General features: G+C 47.5%; 1 protein-coding gene across 4 annotated transcripts; it reads right to left on the bottom strand.

The window, feature by feature from the left end:
- Positions 1-7148: 7148 nt before the first annotated feature.
- On the bottom strand, positions 7149-24429 carry PGPEP1 (pyroglutamyl-peptidase I). Of its 4 annotated transcripts, none has more exons than XR_012577238.1 (6): positions 24288-24429; positions 21382-21434; positions 14754-14870; positions 13757-13989; positions 8460-12886; positions 7149-7797 (listed from the first exon to the last, which is right to left on the bottom strand). XR_012577238.1 is itself a non-coding variant. In XM_074528714.1 (5 exons), exons 4-5 carry the CDS (start codon positions 13960-13962, stop codon positions 12694-12696), a joined length of 399 nt encoding a protein of 132 aa, XP_074384815.1. In that variant the 5' UTR covers positions 13963-13989; positions 14754-14870; positions 21382-21434; positions 24288-24429; the 3' UTR covers positions 7149-12693. The 4 variants fall into 4 exon arrangements, 2 of the variants coding, with proteins under 2 accessions (XP_074384815.1, XP_074384816.1); XR_012577237.1 differs by having other exon boundaries at positions 7149-9818; positions 10026-12886; XM_074528714.1 differs by having other exon boundaries at positions 7149-12886.
- Positions 24430-24446: the final 17 nt, after the last annotated feature.

The raw sequence follows: 24446 nt of genomic DNA, 5'->3' as shown, positions 1-24446 counted from the left end.
CCTCTGACATCCCCACGCCCACACCAGCCCCTCCACCATGCCCAGGGTGCCAAATGTGCTGATCCAGACCCAAAATGGAGCCCTTGGTGTGTCTGGGTGCAGGAAGAGGCCCCGACCTCTCCGGTGACATTGAGCAAGACCCATCAGAAACCCCGAAATCCCGAAGTTCTGCTTTTGCAATGGATTTTCTGCGAGCCCCACATCCAGGAGTGACGCACTCCCGGAGCAGCAAAGGTTGCTGGAGCCGGATGTTTTCCCCCAGAGGCGCCAGCAGTGGAAGCCAGAGATTTACAGGGCCATAAAAGAGGGATTTTGGGAGCAGAGGTTTGATCCTGAGCGAGGGATGATGAAATGTCCCAGCGTGTCCTCACCAGCCTGCGAGAGGAGATTGCGCAGCCTCTGCATCCCACGTTTCCTCACCCTTCCTGCACTCACTCAGGGCTGGGAGGTTCCTGGGGGCCTTTTCCCAGCAGGATGAAGGTTCCTCCCCATTTAATGCATCCCATGAGGGTCCCTCACCTCAGCAAAGCTCTCCTGGCGTGGATCTGGAGCAGGGGATTGCTGCTCCCAGGGGAGGAGCAGCAGGGATGGGCTGAGGGTGAGGAGGATGGAGCTCTGGGAAGTCCAGGAGAAGCTCCAGTTTCCACTCTGGAAAGGTGTGGGAGTGCCCAAGGCCAGCTTGGATGGGGTTTGGAGCACCCTGGGAAGTCCAGGAGAAGCTCCATTTCCACTCTGGAAAGGTTTGGAAGTGCCCAAGGCCAGCTTGGATGGGGTTTGGAGCACCCTGGGACAGCGCAAGGTGTCCCTGCCCATGGCTTTAAGGTGCCTTCCAACAAAACCATTCTGTAATTCCAAACAAATCACATTTTTCCCTTTCTCCAGATGCTGGTCCTGGTCAGGACACAGAGCAGGAGGCTCCAGAGGGCTCCAACTCCCCAAAATGCAGAAATTCCCCTCAGCTACCCGAGCTGGCAGAAAATTTGGGTTTTTTTACAGAACTCCTTACCACAAGCAGCAAGAGGGGAAGTGCTGCCTTCCAGGTTTTAGGGCTCTCAGTTCCTCACAGCTGTTGAGCAAAGGATCCCCAAAAAGTGCCCACAGACCTCTGGGAATTGGTGGCATCACCCCTGGGAGCGACAGAACGGGATCAGGTCCTCCCCACACCCTGCAGGAGCTCAGTGCTCCCCAAAACCCCTCAGGCTGAGCAAGGTGGGTGCTGCAGGGGGGAGATTCCCTGGAAAAAAAAAAAAGGCAATTTGTGCTTTCTCATGGTGCTTTTTTAACCAAAGGATAAGAAGGGCTGGCTGCTGCTTCCAGCACATGGAGATCCAAGCAGCTCGTGGGGTTCAGGGGAAGCTGGAGGCTCCAGGAATTATTTGGGATGGAAAACCCTTGGAAAAAAAGGCAGTTCATGCATTCCCATGGTGTTTTTTTCAATGAAAGGGTAAGAAGGGCTGGCTGCTGCTTCCAGCGCATGGAGCTCCAAGCAGCTCGTGGGGTTCAAGGGAAGCTGGGGATTCCAGGAGTTATTTGGGATGGGAAACCTCAGGGAAAAAGGCAGTTTATACTTTTTCATGGTGCTTTTTAAACCAAAGGATAAGAAGGAAAGAGCAGCCAGGCTGCTGGCAGCGCATGGAGCTCCAAGCAGCTCTTGGGGTTCAGAGGAAGGAGGAATTATTTGGGATGGAAAACCCCTGGAAAAAAAGGCAGTTCATGCATTCCCATGGTGTTTTTTTCAATGAAAGGGTAAGAAGGGCTGGCTGCTGCTTCCAGCACATGGAGCTCCAAGCAGCTCGTGGGGTTCAGGGGAAGCTGGGGATTCCAGGAGTTATTTGGGGTGGGAAACCTCAGGGAAAAAGGCAGTTTATGCTTTTTCATGGTGCTTTTTTAACCAAAGGATAAGAAGGGCTGGCTGCTGCTTCCAGCACATGGAGCTCCAAGCAGCTCGTGGGGTTCAGGGGAAGCTGGAGGCTCCAGGAATTATTTGGGGTGGGAAACCTCAGGTGGGATTTGCTTCATCCCACCTCAATTCAGGGCTGGAGAGGGGCACAGAGGGATGGGATTCAGGGGCAGGATCCAGGACTGGAGGGGCACAGAGGGGCAGGATTCAGGGACAGGATACAGGGGCAGGATTCAGGGTTGGAGAGGGGCAGGATTCAGGGGCAGGATTCAGGGTTGGAGAGGGGCACAGAGGGGCAGGATTCAGGGTTGGAGAGGGGCAGGATCCAGGGGCAGGATTCAGGGTTGGAGAGGGGCACAGAGGGGCAGGATTCAGGGCTGGAGAGGGGCACAGAGGGACAGGATTCAGGGACAGGATTCAGGGTTGGAGAGGGGCACAGAGGGATGGGATTAGGGCTGGAGAGGGGCAGGATTCAGGGACAGGATCCAGGGACAGGATTCAGGGCTGTCTCTCTGCTGCCAGCTGGGATGGTTGGGAAGGCACAGCCCGAGTTTTCCCAGCGCTGGCTGCTGTCAGGACACATCAGCAGAGCGGACACCGAGGTGACCTTTGGATGTTTCCAAATCAAAGCCAACCACGATGGCTCAGCAAGAAAAAAAAAAAAAAAAAAAAAAAAAAAAAAAAAGCAAGCAGCTTTTGCCCCGTCACAGCAGGAATCACATTTTTCTCTCTCCCTCTGCCGCCAGTTTACGGCATCTCCCAAAAATGAGACTTCTGCTCCACTTGGACAAAGAAATTCCTGCCTGGGCTGCACCCACGGTCAAAGATTAACTCGGATTCCCAACCCCCTCAGGGCTGGGAAGGGCAGGAAATGCCTCTGGTCCCACCACCAAAAATGGAAATGGGCCTTGGGAAGGGCTCAGCGCCCCACGAGCCCCTTCCCCTCTCCTCGGGGATGCTCTGGCACCGGCATGGTTGGTGCTTCCCGAGGTTTCCTCCAGGGATTTACTCCGGGATGGAGCTGTGGGGCCGGCTGGGAATGGGACAAGAGAATCCCACCCTGCAGCACAGAATATAGAGAATATTGAGAATGTAGAGAATATAGAGGATATAGAAAATATAGAGAATATTGAGAATATTGAGAATATAGAGAGTATTGAGAATACAGAAAAGAGAATACAGAGAATATGGAAAATACAGAAAATATAGAGGATATAGAGAATACAGAAAATATAGAGAATACAGAGGATATAGAGAATACAGAAAATATAGAGAATATAGAGGATATAGAGAATACAGAAAATATAGAGGATACAGAGGATATAGAGAATACAGAAGATATAGAGAATATAAAGAATATATAGAATATAGAGAGTATAGAAAATATAGAAATATAGAGGATATAGAGAATACAGAAAATATAGAGAATACAGAAAATATAGAGGATACAGAGGATATATAGAATATAGAGAGTATAGAAAATATAGAAATATAGAGGATATAGAGAATACAGAAAATATAGAGAATATAGAGGATTTAGAGAATACAGAAAATATAGAGAATACAGAGGATATAGAGAATACAGAAAATACAGAGAATATAAAGAATATATAGAATATAGAGAGTATAGAAAATACAGAAATATAGAGGATATAGAGAATACAGAAAATATAGAGAATACAGAAAATATAGAGAATATAAAGAATATATAGAATATAGAGAGTATAGAAAATATAGAAATATAGAGGATACAGAGAATACAGAAAATATAGAGAATACAGAGGATATAGAGAATACAGAACAAACAGAGAATATAAAGAATATATAGAATATAGAGAGTATAGAAAATATAGAGAATACAGAAAATAGAATATAAAGAATATAGAGAATATTGAGACTATAGAAAATATAGAAAACAGAATACAGAGACTATAGAGAATATAGAGAACATAGAGAATATTGAAAATACAGAAAATATAGAGAATATAGAAAATACAGAAAACATACAGAATATAGAGAATACAGAAAATATGGAGAATGTGGGGGAATGTGGAGAATATAGAGAATATCCTACAGAGAATATAGTGAATATAGAGGATATAGAGAATGTAGACAATACAGAGAATATAGGGAATAGAGAGAATATAATATAGAGAATAGAATACAGAGAATATAGAGAATATCCTATAGAGAATATAGTGAATATAGAGGATATAGAGGATATAGAGAATATAGAGAATATCCTATAGAGAATATAGTGAATATAGAGGATATACAGAATATACAGAATATAGAGAATATCCTATAGAGAATATAGTGAATATAGAGGATATAGAGAATATACAGAATATAGAGAATATCCTATAGAGAATATAGTGAATATAGAGGACATAGAGAATATACAGAATATAGAGAATATCCTATAGAGAATATAGTGAATATAGAGGATATAGAGGATATAGAGAATATCCATCTGCAGCTCCTGGATGCGGGCAGGGAGGGAAAGGCACACTGAGCAGAGAGAGAGAATCCTTAAAGCTGCCAGCACAGAGTTCCCATATCTGGAGGGGATAAAGGTGTGGATGTGACAATTGGGGACATCATTTATGGGTAAGGATGTGGATGTGACAATTGGGGACACCATTTAGGGGCCAAGGTGTGGATGTGACACTTGGGGACACCATTTGGGGGCCAAGGTGCGGATGTGGCACTTGGGGACAGGATTTAAGGCGGACAGAGCAACAGGTTTGCACCAACCACCACCTTTAAAACCAATAAAGACGAGAGGACACACAGAGTCAGAGCCAAACTCTTTTATTTCCTTTGAAACGGGGGCTCAAATCCTCATGACAAAGCCCAGTCTGGCAGTACAAGCTGGGAGCCCGCAGCCCCTCGGGGTCGGGGGCACTGTTGGGATTTACAAGGCACTGCAAGAACACGACGGAGACCCCAAAGGAGCCCCGAGGAGCACGAGGGGACACCTGAGACGCTCCCACGGCTCCACGAGGGGCTGGGAAAGGGTCAGGACTGAACGGCTCGACCCCAAAGGAGACGGCAAAACCACCGGGAGTTGGGTTAAAACATCCAAACGTGAGCAAAACCACGGGGAATTGGGTTAACCCAGCCGAAAATGAGTAAAACCACTGGGAATTGGGTTAACCCAATGAAAAAACGAGCAAAACCATCAGGAATTGGGTTAACCCAAACGAAAACAAGGATGGAGCAGTAAAACCATCAGGAATTGGGTTAACCCAACCAAAAATGAGCAAAACCCTCGGGAATTGGGTTAACCCAACCAAAAATGAGGATGGAACTGCAAAACCATCAGGAATTGGGTTAACCCAAACGAAAACAAGGATGGAGCAGTAAAACCATCAGGAATTGGGTTAACCCAACCAAAAATGAGCAAAACCATCGGGAATTGGGTTCAACCAACCAAAAGTGAGGATGGAAAAGCAAAATAATCAGGATTTGGGTTAACCCAACCAAAAGTGAGCAAAACCATCAGGAATTGGGTTTACTGAACCAAAAATGAGGGTGGAAGAGAAAAATAATCAGGAATTGTGTCAACCCAACCAAAAATGAGGATGGAACATTAAAATAATCAGGATTTGGGTTAACCCAACCAAAAACGAGGATGGAAGAGTAAAACCCTCAGGAATTGGGTTAACTCCACCAAAAATGAGGGTGGAACAGCAAAAGCATCAGGATTTGGGTTAACCCAACCAAAAAACGAGGATGAAACAGCAAAACCATCAGGAATTGGGTTAACCCAACCAAAAATGAGCAAAACCATCGGGAACTGGGTTAACTCAACCAAAAGTGAGCAAAACCATCGGGAACTGGATTAACCCAACCAAAAATGATGACGGAACAGCAGAATAATCAGGATTTGGGTTAACCCAACCAAAAACGAGGATGGAGCAGTAAAACCCTCAGGATTTGGGTTAACCCCACCCAAAAATGAGGATGGAAGAGAAAAATAATCAGGATTTGGGTTAACCCAACCAAAAAGGGAAGATGGAACACCAAATTCCGTTTGCTGCCCGTGTGAGTGTGAGTGCGAGCCCACCTCAGCACTCAGCCCCTGAGGAGCACCCAGGGATAAAAATTGGGATTCTCACCAATCCAAGGGTTTCCAGCCCAATTTCCCACCCCATCCCCTCCTGCCTCCCACACGTGAGCCCAGCACAGGACAAGGCACTCCCTGATCATCAGAGTAAACGATTGTGATTGAAGATGCTGGTGCAGGGTGAGGAGCCGAAGGTGGGATCTGCAGTCCCACGGGGTTTTCTGCAAGGGCAGTGATAATTTCATTTCCCATCATCGATTTCCCATCCGTGGGGAGGCATTTCCTTCCCTGTTTTGCCTTGGAAATAATCTGGTTTGGTTCCCAGGTTTCAGTGAACGCCTCGAGGAATGAACAGCTCTGGAGTTTTGGCAGAATTTCCCTTTCAGCACATAAGACACTCATCAGACAGGAATACAAGATTATTATTTTTTTTTTATGAAAAAGTGCACTTTATACTGCAAAAAAATTAGGGATTCTGGTGCAAAAATAAGAAATTCATCTAGATCAAGACGAGTATTTACGGTATCAACAAGTGGGTGGGGGGGTTTTCCTCCAAGTCAATAAATTTAGAAAGAGCCTTTGCAACTCTGAAATTCCTATCAGTTAAAATAAAATTAAGTTGTTAAAATATTATTGGATAAAGTATTAAAGTAAAAGGAGGTGAGAGGGAGTTACTTTGGGAAAGGATCTGTACAAATTCATTGCTGACAGCTTCACCAGCACTGTGGGGTGAAATCTGGAAATCAGAGCAAAAAAAAAAATAATTTTACGCCTAAAGATCCTGATTTTCAGTCAGATTTTGGACACCACCATTCCCCCCTGCAGCAGCTCCGTGTCTGAGCCTTGGCTGGGGTGAGAAATTTGGGAGAAATCCAGGAATTAAAAGGATCAGGAATTGAAAAGAATTAACCCTCAACCCCATGGCCAGCCCATCATCATCATCATCATCATCATCATCATCATCACTGCTGCAGTTCCTGTGGGATTCACCCAATTCCCTCCTTCCCAGGCTTTTCCCATTTTTGGTTTGAAGAAACTCCTCCTCCTGTAATTCCTAAAAAATATTCCTTAAAAAATTCCACCCATCAGGGGAAGGAGCCAGAGGAGCCAGGGATAGTTTGGGTTGGGAGGGACTCAAAAGATCATCCAGATCCAACTCATTTATTTAAACATCAGAATAAATTCTGTGGATTTAAAATTGTTTTTTTTAAACCTTTCCTTACCCAAACCAGCATCCCTGGGAGCCTGTGCTGTTTAATATAATAATATTGATAATCCCAATCCCAATAAAATAATGATAATCCCAATTTCCACTGGGAGGGTCAACAGTGGCACAGGGAGGGTTGGATGCTCCATCCACACCTGGCCACAGGTGAGCTCAGCCCCAAATGGGGATTTTTTCCCACAGCACAAATCCCATGGAGGTGACAATTCCCTCATCCTTGCCCTAAGGAATGATTCCCTGCCCTGGCCATCACCATCCCCAAATTTATCCCAAATTTATCCCAAAGCACAGCAACCTTTTTTAGGGATTTTTAATGGCATCTCCAAGCCTGCAGGGATAACTGGAACAACTCTGGGAGCTCAGCAGCCTCTGCCACAACCTCACCCCAAACCCTCTTCCTCACCTTTCCATCCCTTCCCTCCTCTTCCTCTGCTTGGCAGCTTGGGGGATGCTCAGGGGAAGGTGAATTCCAATTTTCACCCCCAAAAACCCCAAAAAAATCCTTTAACCACCCCAAAGAACCCCTCAGGATGGGAGGGATCCCCAAGGATCAAATGCCATGGGAATCTGGAGGCCAAGAGCTTCCCAAGCTCCTTTTTCCTGGAATTTTAAATCAGATTTCCAATTTTAGTTTCCAAATTTTAATTTATCTCCAGGAATCCTTGAGGCCAAGAGCCGCCCAAGCTCCTTTTTCCTGGAATTTTAAATCAGATTTCCAATTTTAATTGTAATTTCCAAATTTTAATTTACCTCCAGGAATCCTTGAGGCCAAGAGCCGCCCAAGCTCCTTTTTCCTGGAATTTTAAATCAGATTTCCAATTTTAATTTCCAAATTTTAATTTATCTCCAGGAATTCTTGAGGCCAAGAGCTTCCCAAGCTCCTTTTTCCTGGAATTTTAAATCAGATTTCCAATTTTAGTTTCCAAATTTTAATTTACCTCCAGGAATCCTGGAGGCCAAGAGCCTCCCAGGCTCCTTTTTCCTGTGATTTTAAATCAGATTTCCAATTTTAATTTTAATTTCCAAATTTTAATTTATCTCCAGGAATTCTTGAGGCCAAGAGCCGCCCAAGCTTCTTTTTCCTGGGATTTTAAATCAGATTTCCCAGTTTAATTCATTTCCAGGAATCCTGGAGGCCAAGAGCCGCCCAAGCTCCTTTTTCCTGGAATTTTAAATCAGATTTCCAATTTTAATTTTAATTTCCGAATTTTAATTTACCTCCAGGAATCCTGGAGGCCAAGAGCCGCCCAAGCTCCTTTTACCTGTGATTTTAAATCAGATTTCCAATTTTAATTTTAATTTCCAAATTTTAATTTATCTCCAGGAATCCTGCAGGCCAAGAGCCGCCCAAGCTCCTTTTTCCTGGGGTTTTAAAGCAAATTCCCAATTTAAATTCACCTCCCACAGCAGCATCCCCCAGCTGGGACATTGCTGAGTCTCTGGAGCTCCCCTGCAGCATTTTGGGGCTGGAAAAATTGAATTTTCTCATCCCAACCACGCGGGGCAGATCCTGCTGCAGGCAGAGAAATGGCACCAGACCCTAAATCCAGCAGAACGTCCCCAAATCCTCTCTTCCACACCAAAACTCCTCAGCCCCATTTTCCCCCTGAACCTTTATCCCCACAGATGGTTTTGCACTCACAGCACCCCAAAATTTCACATTTTTTTGGACGTTTTTCCCACATTTCAGGCAGGGGAATGAGCTCCACCTGAACTTCCTTTTATTCACCAGCACAAAGTTTCTGGGTTGGCAGCAGGTCTCCCAGTCAGTGCAAATTAGCAAATTCTGTTAATTGATGATGGGGAAAGCGAATGGGATTCGGTAAAACATCAGATTTTAGAAGCTCTGCATCAGTTTGATGTCCTACTCCCAAAAAAAGAGGGATCTGTTTAGGGAAAACAGGGATCTGTTTCAGGAAAATAGGAAAAGCTTTGTGATTTGGACAAAAAAAAATTAAAAAAAAAACCAAAAACCCAACCCCAAAGTATTTAATTTAGGTCATATTAAATAAAATTAGTTTAATGCCATTTTCCCCCAGCTGGGCTACAGGAAATTTCTCTACCACCAAGACACCTTTTATAAACACAACCTCAGGCTAACTTCCCAAAAATCCCCCTAAAAAAAAAAAAAAAAAAAAAAGAGAGTATAAAATAAATTATGTTTTCTAAAGAACTGATCACATGGAGCTTCCCAAAAACAGATCAGGAGGAAAAGCAACACCCAAAATCTTCCCCCCCAAAAAAAGGGATTTTTAATGCTGACACACCCAGGGCCCCAGCAGGCACAGGGACAGCAGGGAGCAGCCAGGAAAATGAATATTTTTATGAATATTTTTATGAATATTTTTAGGTGCTGAGCAGGATTTAACTGAGCAAACCCACGTGGGGAAGCTGCCCTGCCCACGGAGCTGCTGCTGTCTGTGCTCCCTGCGCTGGAGCCTGGGGTGCCAGCAATGCCAGGGGGGACCCCAGAACTGCCAGGGGACCCCCAGATCCACACAGGGGACCCCCAGATACACCCAGAGCATCCTCAGCACTGCCAGGGCACCCCCAGACCCATCCAGGGCACCCTCAGAACTGCCAGGGGAACCCCAGCACTGACAGGGGATCCCCAAACCCATCTGGGGCACCCCCAGGGCACCCCCAGAACTGCCAGGGCACCCCCAGACCCACCCAGGGCATCCCCAGAGCTGCCAGGGGAACCCCAGATCCACACAGGGCATCCCCAGAGCATCCTCAGCATTGCCAGGGCACCCCCAGACCCATCCAGGGCATCCCCAGCACTGACAAGGGATCCCCAAACCCATCCAGGGCACCCCCAGACACACCCAGGGCATCCCCAGAGCATCCTCAGCATTGCCAGGGGAACCCCAGAACTGCCAGGGCACCCCCAGACACATCCAGGGCACCTCCAGACCCATCCAGGGCATCCCCAACATTGCCAGGGCCCCCCCAGACCCATCCAGGTGATCTCCAGAACTGCCAGGTGGAACCAGACACACACAGGGGATGCCCAGACCCATCCAGGGGACCCCCAGCACTGCCAGGGCACCCCCAGATCCACATAGGGGATCCCCAGACCCATCCAGAGCACCCCCAGAGCATCCTCAGCACTGCCAGGGCACCCCCAGACCCATCCAAGTGATCTCCAGAACTGCCAGGGCACCCCCAGAACTGCCAAGGGACCCCCAGATGCATCCAGGGGACCCCCAGAGCACCCTCAGCACTGCCAGGGCACCCCCAGATCCACATAGGGGACCCCCAGACCCATCCAGAGCACCCCCAGAGCACCCCCAGCCCCATCCAAGTCATCTCCAGAAGTGCCAGGGGACCCCCAGATCCATCCAGGGGACCCCCACCACTGACAGGGCACCCCCAGACCCATCCAGGGCACTCCCAGACCCACCCAAAGCACCCCCAGCACTGCCAGGGCACCCCCAGACCCACTCAGGGGTGCAGAACCAGGGATGGACAGACGGACAGGGAACCTCTCACCTGGAGATGCTGATCCCTCCCTGACCCCTCTGTGGGTCCCTGCTGAGGTTCCACCCTTGGAATTTCGCTGTGGCCTCACCAATCTGCTGATTTCCCACCTCCATTTCACCCACAGTGACATCAGGGTGAATTATTCAGTTTTTTGTTTGTTTTTCTGGGGATTATTCCATCACCAAACCCCCTGGGATATTTCCTCTTCCCCAAGTTTAGCAGCTAAAAAACACCCAGGACAATAAAACTTCCCACCAACAAAGGAATAAATGCTATGGGGATAAGGAGCTCAACTAATCACAAAAAAAAAAAAAATTAAAAAAAAAAAACCAACTGTGTCAAAGCATGAAGATTTCAACAAAATATTAAATAAAATAAATTACTAATCAGGAAATCTGACAAGTGCTACCTCGGAGTGGATGGCAATGACAATAATTCACTTGAAGGCAAATTCCTGGCTGGAGAACAGAGGAGGAATTTCCTTGGGTCCATCCAAACACATCCCCCTGCCCAGGTGCCCTCACTGCAGAGTTTCTGTCCCATTCCAGGGGTTCCAAGGAGGGGTTTTGTCACCAGACTCCTCCTGGCAAGCCCAGGGCAGCTCTCACTGAGAGTTACAATAGCAGAGCCAGTCAGCACCAGAGAAATTCAAAACCACGGGGTTTAAAAACCTTTAAAATGCTGTTTTTATACATATTTCTATCTATTTCTAAAAGCATCACAGACCTCTCCGTCCACGAGGCCTCAGCTCCCAGTTTGTGTCTGGTCCTGCTCCAAATCCAGCTGGGTTTTTTTTTTTGCTGCAATCTCAAAATTTGGCAGCGAATCTCCCCACAGGACCAGCATCACCTGCTGAGGTCCACAGGAATTCCTGGAGAAATCACCATGAGATGATTTCCAGAACCACTTCTGAGCCCTCCCATTGGGAGGGGACACCAGGAAAGAGCCTGGAATCCTCACTCTGAGCAGAATTCCTGAATTTCAAATAATTCCCTAGGCAGTGGGATTGGGTTTGAAGAGCCGAAATTTGATTTTTTGCGGGGAATTTTGTAGATTTCCACCTGCATTTTTATGCCCCCACTCAAACCCAGGTGGAACTGGGATCTCGGTTAAAATTTGCTCTCCTAACCTGGAGCACGAGGGGGGAATTTGCAGCTGGGGAAATGATAAATTACTGAACCTTCACCTGAAAACCAGCATGGAGCACCAGGATAAAGATCTCTCGTGGGGAAAGCAGCCCTCAGCAAAGCTCTTTATCCATCAGTGATTGGTTTTGGACACATTTGAACCGAGGTGTTTGGTACAGGAGGCCCTTGAGGAAGGGAGGTGGCCAAGAGGGAAAAAGAGATATGGAAAGATGTAAGATCTGGCTCCAAAAATTAAAAATAAAAAAATCCAGCTGGATTTGGGTTCCAGAAGGACCCCAAACACATCTTCCTACTGCAGCTAAGCAGCCTGAGGTGTCTGGAGGGTGTGGAGAGAGGAATCAGTGCCCAAAATCATTTCCCATTCCAGCCGAGCAATTCCAGGCTCCTCATTCCCACCAAACTCTGCTTCCCAAGCCAACCCCACAGCTCCAGCTGTGCTTCCACACCATCACCTTGAATTTGGGTCAGGAGAGGGGGGAAACAAACCCAAAACCAACTGGAAGCAAACCTTTCAAACCTTTCATGTCCAGGATTGGCCACAGAGGGCTGGGTGAGCTGGCCCAGGTGAGGAACAGCACAAACCCTTCACAATCAGGAGCTGCAGGTGTCCTAAAGAAGAAAATCTGAATCCTTTGCTGCTCAGGCTGGAGCTCACAGAATCAACAACAAAAAAAAGTTAATTTCTAAGCAGAATTTGTAGAATTTTCCTTTTTTTTCCTCTTTTTTTTTTTTTTTGACGTCTCCAATTCTGGGTCTGGAACTGTCGCTTGATTTATATTTTTTTTTTCCCCCCCAATACTTCATCAGAGCAGGGAAAAATTTTGGAAGTGCAATACTAGGAGAGCTCCTGGCCAGGCTGTGCTCAGTGTTCATGCTGACAATTGATTTTGTCTTCAGAGTGCTCCAAAAAATCCAGCATTTCCTCTATGATGGCCTGCAGGGCCCGGCCCAGCTGTTCTGCAGAGTAAGGTTTCCCCAGAGGAGGCACGTGGACAAACGCTGACCTCCCGTGGCTCTGGTACAAGGAGGTGTAGTAGGTGAAGTCACACAGGTACCTGCAACACAAAACCAGGGGTTATTCAATGAAAAAAAAAGGAAAAAAAACCAATAAAATGAGCTGTAGGGCCTTCAGCATCGTGGTGGCATCCTGGGGTTTAGGGGGATGTGAGGCAGGAATTTTCATAAAATTTTAAATATACGTTGTTATATATATAAATATATTAAAAATATATATTAATATATATAAGGATTTAGGGATTTATTTAAAAATATATATTTATATCTATCTATCTATATATATATATAGGGATTTAGGGGGATGTGAGGCAGGAATTTTTATAAAATTTTAAATATACATTATTATATATAAAATATGTATATATATATTTATTTATATATATAGGGATTTAGGGATTTATATGAAAATATATATATTTATATATATATAGGGATTTAGGGGGTTGTGAGGTAAGAATTTTTATAAATTTTTATATATACATAAAAATAGAAATAAAAATATATATTTATCTATATTTCTATAATTATTATATAGGGATTTAGGGATTTATATAAAAATATATATTTATATACATATATAGGGATTTAGGGGGATGTGAGGCAGGAATTTTTATAACATTTTATATATTCATTTATATATATAAATATATATATTCTATATATTAATATATAGAATATATAAAATATTTATTTTTAAATATACATATTTAAATATATATATATATATATATATATATATATATAAAAAAGCTGGTTGAGGAGGGAACTGGAGTCAGTGGCTGCTTTATGAACAAGACTCAGTGCTCTGAGGAGCTGCCCACGAGAAAGCACCACAAAGGAGGAAAACCCTTGTGATAAGGGCACAACAGAGATCATGGCATCATCATCAGAGATGCCAACCCCCGTACCTGCCAGCGTCCTTGGAGATGGTGACAGTGACATCCAGGCCCAGGGCACTGACCCTGCTGCTGACGGCGTCCATGTCGATGATGGAGTCGATGCACTCGGGGCCGCCCTCCACGCAGCACTGCGAGCCCGGGCAGAAGCGGCAGTTGTCCAGCCCCTTGTAGCCCACGTTGTGGCCACACTTCTCCAGGGTGACAGTGGTGGCCATGCCCGACACGCCCACGTGCACCACCAGCTGCCAGGGGACAAGGGACGGGGTTGGTTGGGTTGTGCAAAATCCCCATCACAGAATCACAAAATCACACAATAATGAGGCTGGGAGACACCTCTAACTAAGGTCATCGAGTCCAACCTGTGCTGGGATGGTTTTGATCATCCTCTGAGGTTCAGAGAATGTGGAACCCAGAAATATTCTTGGGAGGAATTGTGCCTTTTCTGTGTGAAGAGGAATGTGGGCCTACACACCAGGCCCTGACAGGCCAAGGAGCCAAACACAGGCACAGCAAATGAGAAAAGAATTGTTTCTCCTTTCTCTGAGGTTTAGAGAATGTGAATCTTAGAAATATTCTTGGGAAGAATTGTGCCTTGCCTTTCTCTGTGAACAGAAATGTGGGGCTATTTCCTGACAGGCCAAGGAACCAAACCACCCTCACTGTGGGTGAACAATGTCCACATTGCTTTCTACTTTGGCACAACCACAGGCACAGAAAATTATAAGAATTGTGTTTTTCCTTTCTCTGAGGTTTAGAGAATGTGAATCTCAGAAATATTCTTGGGAGGAATTGTGCCTTGCAGTGGCCCCTTCACACCCACTGCTCCTGGGAGCTGCAGCACTCCCAGCTGTAAAATCCTACAAATTCCTCACCACAAAAGAGGAAAAAATCCAGCCAGGCACTGCCAGGCTGAGGGAATAAATGAAAAAAGAGACTTCCCATGGTGCCCACTGCAGGTTCCAACCCTTGGCTGGGTGTTTTTTTCCTCCTCTCTTTACTCACTCACTTGGGGACTGTGCTTCTTCCACAAGGCAGGAATGAGTCTCTGCACCGTCTGGTACTCAACAGGGACCTCATAGACGTGCAGATCCACGTCATCCCTCAGCCCCAGCTTCTCCAGCTCCTGAAAGCACCAGCAAAGCAAAACCAAGATGGTCAGACACAGATGAGCAGAGGATTTACCCCTGGAAGGTGTAATGGCAGAGTGAGGGACCAACACACAGTTTACACCAGGTTGTGTGAGCTCATAAACAGCACCTGCAGCGAGTTCACAGCAATGTAAAAAAAACCCCAAACCCATAATGGCAACAACAGAGGCATCTCCCCACCTGCGTGCAAGCAGAGTTTCACCCACAGAACCGTTTGTGTGGCTCTGATGTGTGTGTGACACAGAAATCAACATTTAACTGACAATAGTTCCAGCAGCACCCACGCTGCCAGGGAAGCCTCGGCTCTGATATTTATAGAGGGAGACTGTCACAATCCTGCTCCTTCCAAAAAATGACAATGTGGGGAAGGTGGGACTGGCAGGGTTTCATCCATCACCCAGAGCTGCTGGCCTGCAGAGGAATTTCACATTTATTCCCAGATAAAGAGCTCTCAGGGCTGGGGTGGTTCAGCCAACCCTGTAAATGATTCCTCCCTCTCTGCCATGAAAACATCCCAAATATCCTGGCAATAAACGGAGCCAATTTCCTCCAAACCTGTTAAAAAACAAAGTGGCAGTTAAATACCTTGCAAAGACTTTAAAACCAGAGGAAAGGGTTTGTTTTTTTTTCTCCCCAGTGTTTCTGACTGGAAAGCACTGTTTGATCCCAAAACTGGGAGTTGGGACTTGCTCTGCCTTGCTCTCTCCATAATGATCCAGTTGGAGTTTTGCTCCTCTGGTACCTCAGAGCCACCAACCCCAAACTTCCCAGAGCACAAGGAAACACCTACAAGGTCTGAAGTGTCTGGAAAAAAAAGGATTCTTAAAAAACCATCAGCTGAGGCTGAGCTTTGGAGCCAGGTAACACCAGGAAAGCATTGTGAGAAGAGACCTTGCCCATCATATTTAAGGAATTCCTGCAGCATCAAACCTGGACCAAGCTCTCCCCATGTCACCAAATGTCCAAAATAGCTGTTCCTGCAGAGCTGAGGTAGGAACAGGTCAAAGCCATCAAAGAACATTTCAAAATATTCCTGAATTTATCTCCGTTCCAGGTTTGGATTCGGTCACCAGAGCCACGAGCTGCTCTTTGAAGCAATTCTCAAGTTTTGTTTTCCTCCTTGCAGATCAGCTGTTCTCACTCTCCAACCTTGTATTCCCCCAGGTTAGAAATTAAAAATTAAAGGCACTTGAAAGGAGAAGACAAGTTGAGGTTTGAGGCCTCCCCCATTTAAACATGAGCAGTGTCTTGCCATCGTTTTTCTGTTTTCATCAGCATGAGTGGTTTTCTACTGAGGGAAAAAACACCTTTCACACTTGTACAGCCAAACCACAGGGATGTAACAAGATTTAAGATAACTAAAACAGCCAGAAAGGCCAAAGTGACACTTTGAGAGAGCAGCAGATATGAGCAAGGATGATAAATCACAGGCTCTGGCTCCCAGGGCAAGGCTGATATTAAAGCCTGGCTGTATTGATTAGTGTCTGGCACACTCAGACATTCATTAGCACAGCTGGACGGAAGGGATGCACAAACCTGCACAAATCTGCCTTCAAAACCTTACCTGGAGCCTCAATAAAGGAGTTTACAGATGAGAGTGCTCAACCAGCAGCCAGACTCTTCAGGAGGAGAACAAACACTTTTCAGGAGTGTTAATAATAATGAGAAGCGATGCTCCTGAAGGTGAAGGGTGGGGAAGGAAAGAGCTCCTGGGAATGGATTTGATGGTTGGGATTCAGAAGGAAACAGGTCCTGGGGATGGATTTGGTGGTAAGGATTCAGAAACAGCTTCTAGGGATGGGTTTGATGGTGGGGATTGGGAAGGAAAGAGCTCCAGGGGATGGATTTGGTGGTGGGGATTCAGAAGGAAAAGGCTCCTAGAGATGGATTTGATGGTGAGGATTTGGAACAGCTCCTGGGGATGGATTTGATGGTGAGGAAGGAAACAGCTCCTGGGGATGGATTTGGTGGTGGAGAAGGAAAAAATTCTGGGGATGGATTTGATGGTTGGGATTCAGAAACAGCTCCTGGGATGGATTTGATGGTGGGGATTCAGAAGGAAAAGGCTCCTGGAGATGGATTTGGTGGTAGGGAAGGAAAAAGCTCCTGGGGATGGATTTGATGGTGGAGATTGGGAAGGAAAAAGCTCCTGAGAATGGATTTGATGGTGGAGATTGGGAAGGAAAAAGCTCCTGGAGATGGATTTGGTGGTTGGGATGAGAAGAGCTCCTGGGATGGATTTGATGGTGGGGATTCAGAAGGAAAGCACTCCTGAGGATGGATTTGATGGTGGCAAGTTTTGCTGGATGAAAACAGAGCCCTCCAGCCACTGAAACCTTAACTTTACCAAGCCCCAACTTTTCCTTTACCCAGGCCCAGCGCTCCATAATGAAGATGTTTGTGACCTTCCCCCCCTCCCTGAACAAGCTGTGCCCCCCAGCCCTGTCCACCTGACAACCAGAGCACACAGAACATGTGTGACCCATTCCCTGACCCCTGCACAATGCTGCTCTTTGTGAGCCTCTAATATCCTTATCAGGTCTGTCTAGACACCCTGACAGCAATTGTCCTTCCTCATGTCAAAATGCACTCTGACCCCTCTCCTCCTCCTCCTCCTCCTCAGCCTGAAGCACTTTGGGGGGATGAAGGAGCCCAGCAGCTTCACAGCCCACAGGTCACACCTGTGTCCACACCTAAGTCACAGCAGGGAGGGCAGAAAACCAGATTACAAAACCTCATTTCGGTGATTTCTTCTTGCAAGTCCCTCCCCAGCAAAAGTTGCACCCGAGTAAAAAAAAAAATAAAAATCTTGAGCTGAAAATTAAAATGATGAAAACTCCAAACAGCAAACCCAAATTAACACAGAGTGGTTTTGCTGTGTGTCTTAAAATAAAGCAGGAATGAGTTTTTCTTCCTGCTGGTTTTATAGGAAAGCTCTCCCCCGTGAGTAAAAACCCAAACATTTCATTGGGGTTTTTTTTTTTTTTTTTTTTTGGGGTGAAATTTCGAAACTTTTCATTTCAGCAGCATTATCAGATTGCTGCTGCCACTATTTGAGGTAGCCATGTGTAAAAATCAGTCAGCTTGCAAAACCAGACAGAAATTCACTGCACTTCCAGGGCAAACTCACACCGTGCCCATGTGGGAGAACCCAAATAAAACCAGGGGCAGCGAAAGCAAAACAGCACAAAAAAAAATAAAGGAGAGAATTTTATCCTCGGGATGCAGCACAATAAAAGACGTATTAAACCAGAACTAGCCGAGCCCCAGAGCTAGGAAGGATTTAGAAAGATTGTTTAATTGATTTTTGTGCTATTAAAATGCAGATCACAGCGTCTGGGATTCGGGGACTCAGACACGCCTTTGTGTCCCCCGCGCTCCATGGAGTCCCCGTCTGAAAGTTGCACAATGCCCACCTCAGCCCGGCTCAAAGACATGCTGTTCCTTTTTGTCTGGGCCTCTGGGGGCTGAGACGGGGCAAGGAGAGGCAAATCCTCCCCGCTGCCTCCCAGCTGATGTTTTCACTCACAATAATCCCCACACGGAGCCGCCGGTTTGTACTCAAAACATCCTCCGGGCCTGGGTCTGGGGACTCAAAACATCCCAAATCCACCCAAAACATCCCAAATTCTGAGCTTACCCACTCTCAAAACATCCCCAGTGCTAGGTATGGACACCCAAAACAACATCCCAAATCCACTCAAAACATCCTCCAGGTCTGGGTCTGGGGACTCAAAACATCCCAAACACACTCAAAATGTCCCAAATCCACTCAAAACATCCCAAATACACCCAAAACATCCCAAATCCACTCAAAACATCCCAGATTCTGAGCTTACCCACTCAAAACATCCCCAGTGCTGGGTATGGACACCCAAAACATCCCAAATCCACCCAAAACATCCCAAATCCACTCAAAACATCCCAAATCCACTCAAAACATCCTCCAGTTCTGGGTTTGGACACCTAAAACATCCCAAATCCACCCAAAACATCCCAAATCCACTCAAAACGTCCCAAATCCACTCAAAACGTCCCAAATCCACTCAAAACATCCTCCAGTTCTGGGTTTGGACACCTAAAACATCCCAAATCCACCCAAAACATCCCAAATCCACTCAAAACATCCCCAGCTCTGGGTTTGGGGACTCAAAACATCCCAAACACACCCAAAACATCCCAAACACACCCAAAACATCCTCCAGTTGTGGGTTTGGACACCCAAAACATCCCAAACACACTCAAAACGTCCCAAATCCACCCAAAACATCCCAAATCCACCCAAAACATCCCAAATCCACCCAAAACATCCTCCAGGTCTGGGTTTGGACACCCAAAACGTCCCAAACACACCCAAAACGTCCTCCAGTTCTGGGTTTGGACACCCAAAACATCCCAAACACACTCAAAACGTCCCAAACACACTCAAAACGTCCCAAATCCACTCAAAACATCCCAAATCCACTCAAAACACCCCAAATTCTGAGCTTACCCACTCAAAACATCCCCAGTGCTGGGTATGGACACCCAAAACATCCCAAATCCACTCAAAACATCCCAAATCTACTCAAAACATCCTCCAGGTCTGGGTTTGGACACCCAAAACATCCCAAATACACCCAAAACATCCCAAACACACTCAAAACGTTCCAAATACACCCAAAACATCCCCAGCTCTGGGTTTGGACACCCAAAACATCCCAAATCCACTCAAAACATCCCAAATCCACTCAAAACATCCCCAGTTCTGGGTATGGACACCCAAAACATCCCAAATCCACTCAAAACATCCCAAATTCGGAGTTTAGCCACTCAAAACATCCCAAATTCTGAGTTTGTCTATCCCAAACATCCCCAATTCTGAGTTTAGCCACCCCAAGCACCCCCAATTATGAGTTTAGCCACTCCAAGCACCCCCAATTATGAGTTTAGCCACCCAAAACATCCGAAATCCACTCACAACATCCCAAATTCTGAGTCCATCCAATCAAAACACCCCCAAATCTGAATTTATCCACCCCCAAACACCCCCAACTCTGAGTTTTGCCATCCCCCAAGCCCCTAAAAATGGATTTTAAACAGAGGGGATGACTTCATCCATCAGCCACACAGCTGAGCAGCCACCAGCGCCCGGAGCTGTTTCTCTTTAGGTTTGTTTATTTTCTTTTCAAGCAACATCTCAACACCCACCACTCCTCCTGCTCCAAAAACACCCTTTTGTCTGTCTCCTCTAAAATAAAAGCAGCTATTTACAACACCAGCAAGAACAAACCAAATCACTGAGCCTCACTTCTCATTTTTAGGAATGTCCTGTATTTTTTTTTCCCCGCCATCCACAACCTGCATACTCCTCCAAATTTAAATATATTTATTTAATAAATATATTTATTTAATAAATATATTAAATAAATATATCTAACATTATAAATTAAAATTAACCCCAAAATTAAATAAATTCATTCCCAAAAAAAGCTCTTGGACGCAAAGGCTTTGTCTTCTCCCACCAGCCAACACATCAGGCAGCTGGACATGAGTTGGCTGTAATTGATTAGAGTTTGTGATTTAATTTAAAAGCATTTGGAAGAAGATATTAATCTCAGAGCTCTGAAGGGGAGAGGGACGTGGTGGGGAGAAAAACAGATTTAATTCCCTGGGCAACTGCACTAAAAGGTACCATGGAATTCCCAGGGGCTTTGCCACAAACCCCATCCAGAAGTGACAAAGGAGGAGAAGTGGGATAATGTGGCAGCACCATCCCTGTGAAAAGTGTTTTTACAGCACAAAAAAACCTTAAAAAAGGGCTCAATTCCCTCTTTTTGCCTCATTTGTGGGATGCCAGCCTCACCCAGGTGAACTGCTGGGCTCAGGGTGGGATTTTGGGGTGTCCTGAGCATGGCCAGGACTTGTTGGACTTTCCCCTTTCAGGATATTCCAGATTTTAAGGATGTGCCCAGGCAGGTACAAGTGGAATAAAACTGATTTTCCTGAGCAGGCAGGAAAAGCATTTCCCCCAAAATTCTCCCAAATAGAGAAAGGAGGATTCAAGGAGGGAAATGAGGCAGCTCTGAGTGGGAATCAGACTCTGACACTCAACCCCACCAAAGTCTCCTCCCAGGGACGAGGTTGGGTTTAAAGTTGAACCAGCCTCAAGTCAGAACTGAGAGAAAAACACCCAGATTGCCCTGGGCTGGCTGGTTTGTTTGTCTGGAATCCTCCAGGAAGATTCCAAGCTCCCTGCCCTGTTTAAAAAGCACCCAAAGGTGGGAATTCCTGACTTGCCTCAGCTCCATTAACCCAACCTCATTAAACTCCACCAGCTCGGGGGCTGTTTTCTGAGCAGGGAATCAAACATTATCCAGCTGACCATCTGGAGATCTGCAGAGAGCTCCAGGAGAAGCTGTAGGTGATAAAAAGAGCTGAAAGCCCAAATTTGTAGGGATTTGTCCTCGATTTTGACATTTCCCAAGAGGGAAATTCAGGGGTTACCTGAACTGCAATCCAGCTGGCGTTCACAGCGTGCTCCCCAAACGGCCCAAACCCTGCAAGAGAGGGAAAATTCACAGATTTGACTCGAGTTGCAAAGAGGTTTGAGCTTTTCTGGAAAAAAAAAACCCCAAAAAACTCCACTTTACCTCTCAATTCTTATTTCTTTACACCTGGGTATCAAACAAGGCACCAGCACTGAAATATTTCAACTCCAGCCTTGTACAATGAAGGAAAACAATAACTTGCTTGAAAAGAAACTTGTTTTTTTTTTCTTGGGGAGCAGAATTTTCCTTCCTGCCCAGGTTAGAAAAATTGGTTATCACCAGCTAACTTGCCCGATGGCACAGAATTAGAATCATGATTGGATTTTCTATTCCTGATTGCTTCAGCCCACAGCAGATGCTTCCACAAGCCTGCCTCAAATGTTCCTTCCCCGCTCAGGGTCCTCTCCAAGATCTTCGTTAGCATTAATTACACCTCCCAAGGAAACAAACAGAGCTGTTGACAGCACACCCACAGCCCAGCAAAGGCTACCAGGGTGTTACCAAAACCACTTCCCTCAGCACCTCCAAATTCCTAATGAATAACTTTGGAGTTAACTGGTAATCCATAACACCTTTTTATCATTTTTGTTTTTTTTTTTTTCCCCTGAGCAAGCACACAAAGGTTGGGCAATTTATCTGGGCGTAACGTCGATACGCTTTAATTTCAGATGTCAGCCTTGCCCTCCGAGCCTGCTGCAATTAGGAGACATAAATTCTGCCCAGCCCCTGAAAGGATCCGAGAGGGACCACAAATATCAGCTGACACCTTAATGGAAATGTGGGGTTTGCCCTTCCCCGGGCTGCACCTCAGCAGGAATTTCCCGAGCGTGGGCTCGTCCACGCCCGTGGAGCTCAGCCCGCCTCGCCAAAATAAATATTCCCCACAAAACCCAAAATGCTGGGGGTGTTTTCCTGCGAGCAGAACTGCAGGGGTGTGAGACAAACCCTGACAGGGGGAAGGAGGCAAATTAATGCCTTGCCAGCTGTTTCTGCAAGTCCCACACGGCTCCCTGGAGCTGAATTCCCAAATAAAGCGTGACGATCCCATAAAAGAAACGAAATCCACGTTTCAGCAATAAAAAAGGCTGGAATTCCACAGGTGCCCAGGCAGAGGGCAGGATTCCCTGGCTCCAAATTCCAAACCCAAGTGGCACAAACACAGCTGGGGTTATCCCTGCTCTGGGGAACAGAGGGAACTTTGTGGGCAGCGCATCCAGCCCTGCAAGGCTCATTAGCACTAAACCAGCTGCAGGGATGGCCGTGGGATTATCTCCTTAACGAGTTCTAAAAAAGAAATTGTGCACAAATAACGTTTATCCTCGGGCAGCCCGGGCTGGGAACCCACAGGGAACACGATCCCCCAGTGCTGAACGGAATTCCTCCTGACATCCACAGAGTTATCAGATCACAAGGCAACCGCTGCCTTTTCGCAACCAGACCTCACTGAAATTTACCCAAAAAAAAAAAAGGGAAAAAAAAGGAGCGTGGAGGAGCCTGGAGCAGCAGAACGTCTCCTGACGCAAGTTTTCTGTTTAGTCACCGCCGATTTGGGGCTGGGAAAGGCAGGATCTGCCACCTGCTCCCTGCCAAAGGCACTTTCTGCCCGTGGTTACGGCTGCCCCGCCATTCACACGGCCCCGGCTTCAGCTGCTGGGGGAGACCTGAATAGTTGGGGCCAGTTCCCCATTTGTCACAGGGCGGCCTCACCCACAAATCACCCCGGGCTGCCTTTGTACCCCGGGAGGGGCTGACACCGCCGGGGCCTCTCGCTCATTCTTCCCTTGCAGAGCCTCGGGGCTGCCTTGGGGGGCAGCTCCCACACCTTGGGGGGCTCAGAGCGGGATTCCCCCTGCCTGCGCCCCAAATTGGCTTTCCTGCTCATTGGGAGGGTCCATTCCCTTCTTTCGGTGAACAGCAAACCTTTGGCATGGGGGTCACATATAGAAAAAGGGGATCCCAGTGCCAGCTGGATGGATAAATGTTAGGAAAGCCCCCCAACCGCTGTACCCCCCCCCCACCTCTGACACCCCCGACCCAAAGCCCCCCAGACTCTGCCCTGCGCCCCATTTATCGCCCCACACAGGGGACAGCCCCCCAAAACAGCCCCCGCTCCCCATTCAGTCCCCCCCTGATGGGACAGCAGACCCTCCTCACCTTAGGGAGGGGATCCCCCATGATGTCAGGGAAGGGGTCCTCAACCGCCCCCTCCAAGCCAAGGGGTCCCCAAAATTCCCGCTCTCCCCCAAATTCCCCATCACACACAAGCGGCCCCTCCAAGCCCCCCGTCAATTCGGGGAGGGGTCTCATCCCTACCCCCGGCCACTTTAATCAGGAAAAGGACCCCCAAAGCCGCTCCTCAGTGCAGAGCGGGGGTCCCCCAGCTGCACCCCCAGACCCTTTAACCCCCCCAACCCTGCCCTTTCCTGCAGCCCCCCATCAATTGGGGAAGGGCTCCCCCAAAGTGCCCCGGCAGGGACGGGGTCCCCCTTCAATCCCCCCCGCATTTCCCCTCTCACCGCCCCGTACCCGTCACCACCACCGCCCGCCGCGGCTTCTCCATCGCGGCTCCGTCCCGTCCGTCCCGTCCCGTGTGTGTCTGTCTGTCCGTCCGTCCGTCCGTCCCGTCCCGCCGCCGCCGCCCCGCACTGAGCGCGGCCCCGCCCCGCGCCGCCCGCCCCGCCCCGCGCCGCCCGGACCCGCCGCTTCCGCCGCCGCGGCGGAAGTCCCGCAGCGGGACGGGCCTGGAGCCCTTCCCCCGTTACCGATCACCGGCACCGTCCGTGCGCGGCGCAGCCCGAGGGGCTCCCGCTCGCCCGCCCCAGCGGCGGCACGCGGGAGGGTTTGGTTAAATAAAAAGCTCACCCTGAGCCTCGCGGGGTTCGCTGGCTGGCTGTGGGGCAGCACGAAGCGCGTTCGCGGTACCGGGCGGCGCGGAGCGCGCCCCGTCCCATCCCGGCGCGGCCCGTCCCGGGCGGTGCCGCCGCAAAGGCGCGGACCGGGCGGCGCGGCGCGGCCAGGCCG

This window comes from Zonotrichia albicollis, chromosome 29 (assembly GCF_047830755.1).
Source record: "Zonotrichia albicollis isolate bZonAlb1 chromosome 29, bZonAlb1.hap1, whole genome shotgun sequence".
NCBI classification, from domain to species: domain Eukaryota; kingdom Metazoa; phylum Chordata; class Aves; order Passeriformes; family Passerellidae; genus Zonotrichia; species Zonotrichia albicollis.
The sequence above is the reverse complement of the archived record's forward strand: the minus strand, read 5'-3'. Positions and strand labels throughout refer to the sequence as shown.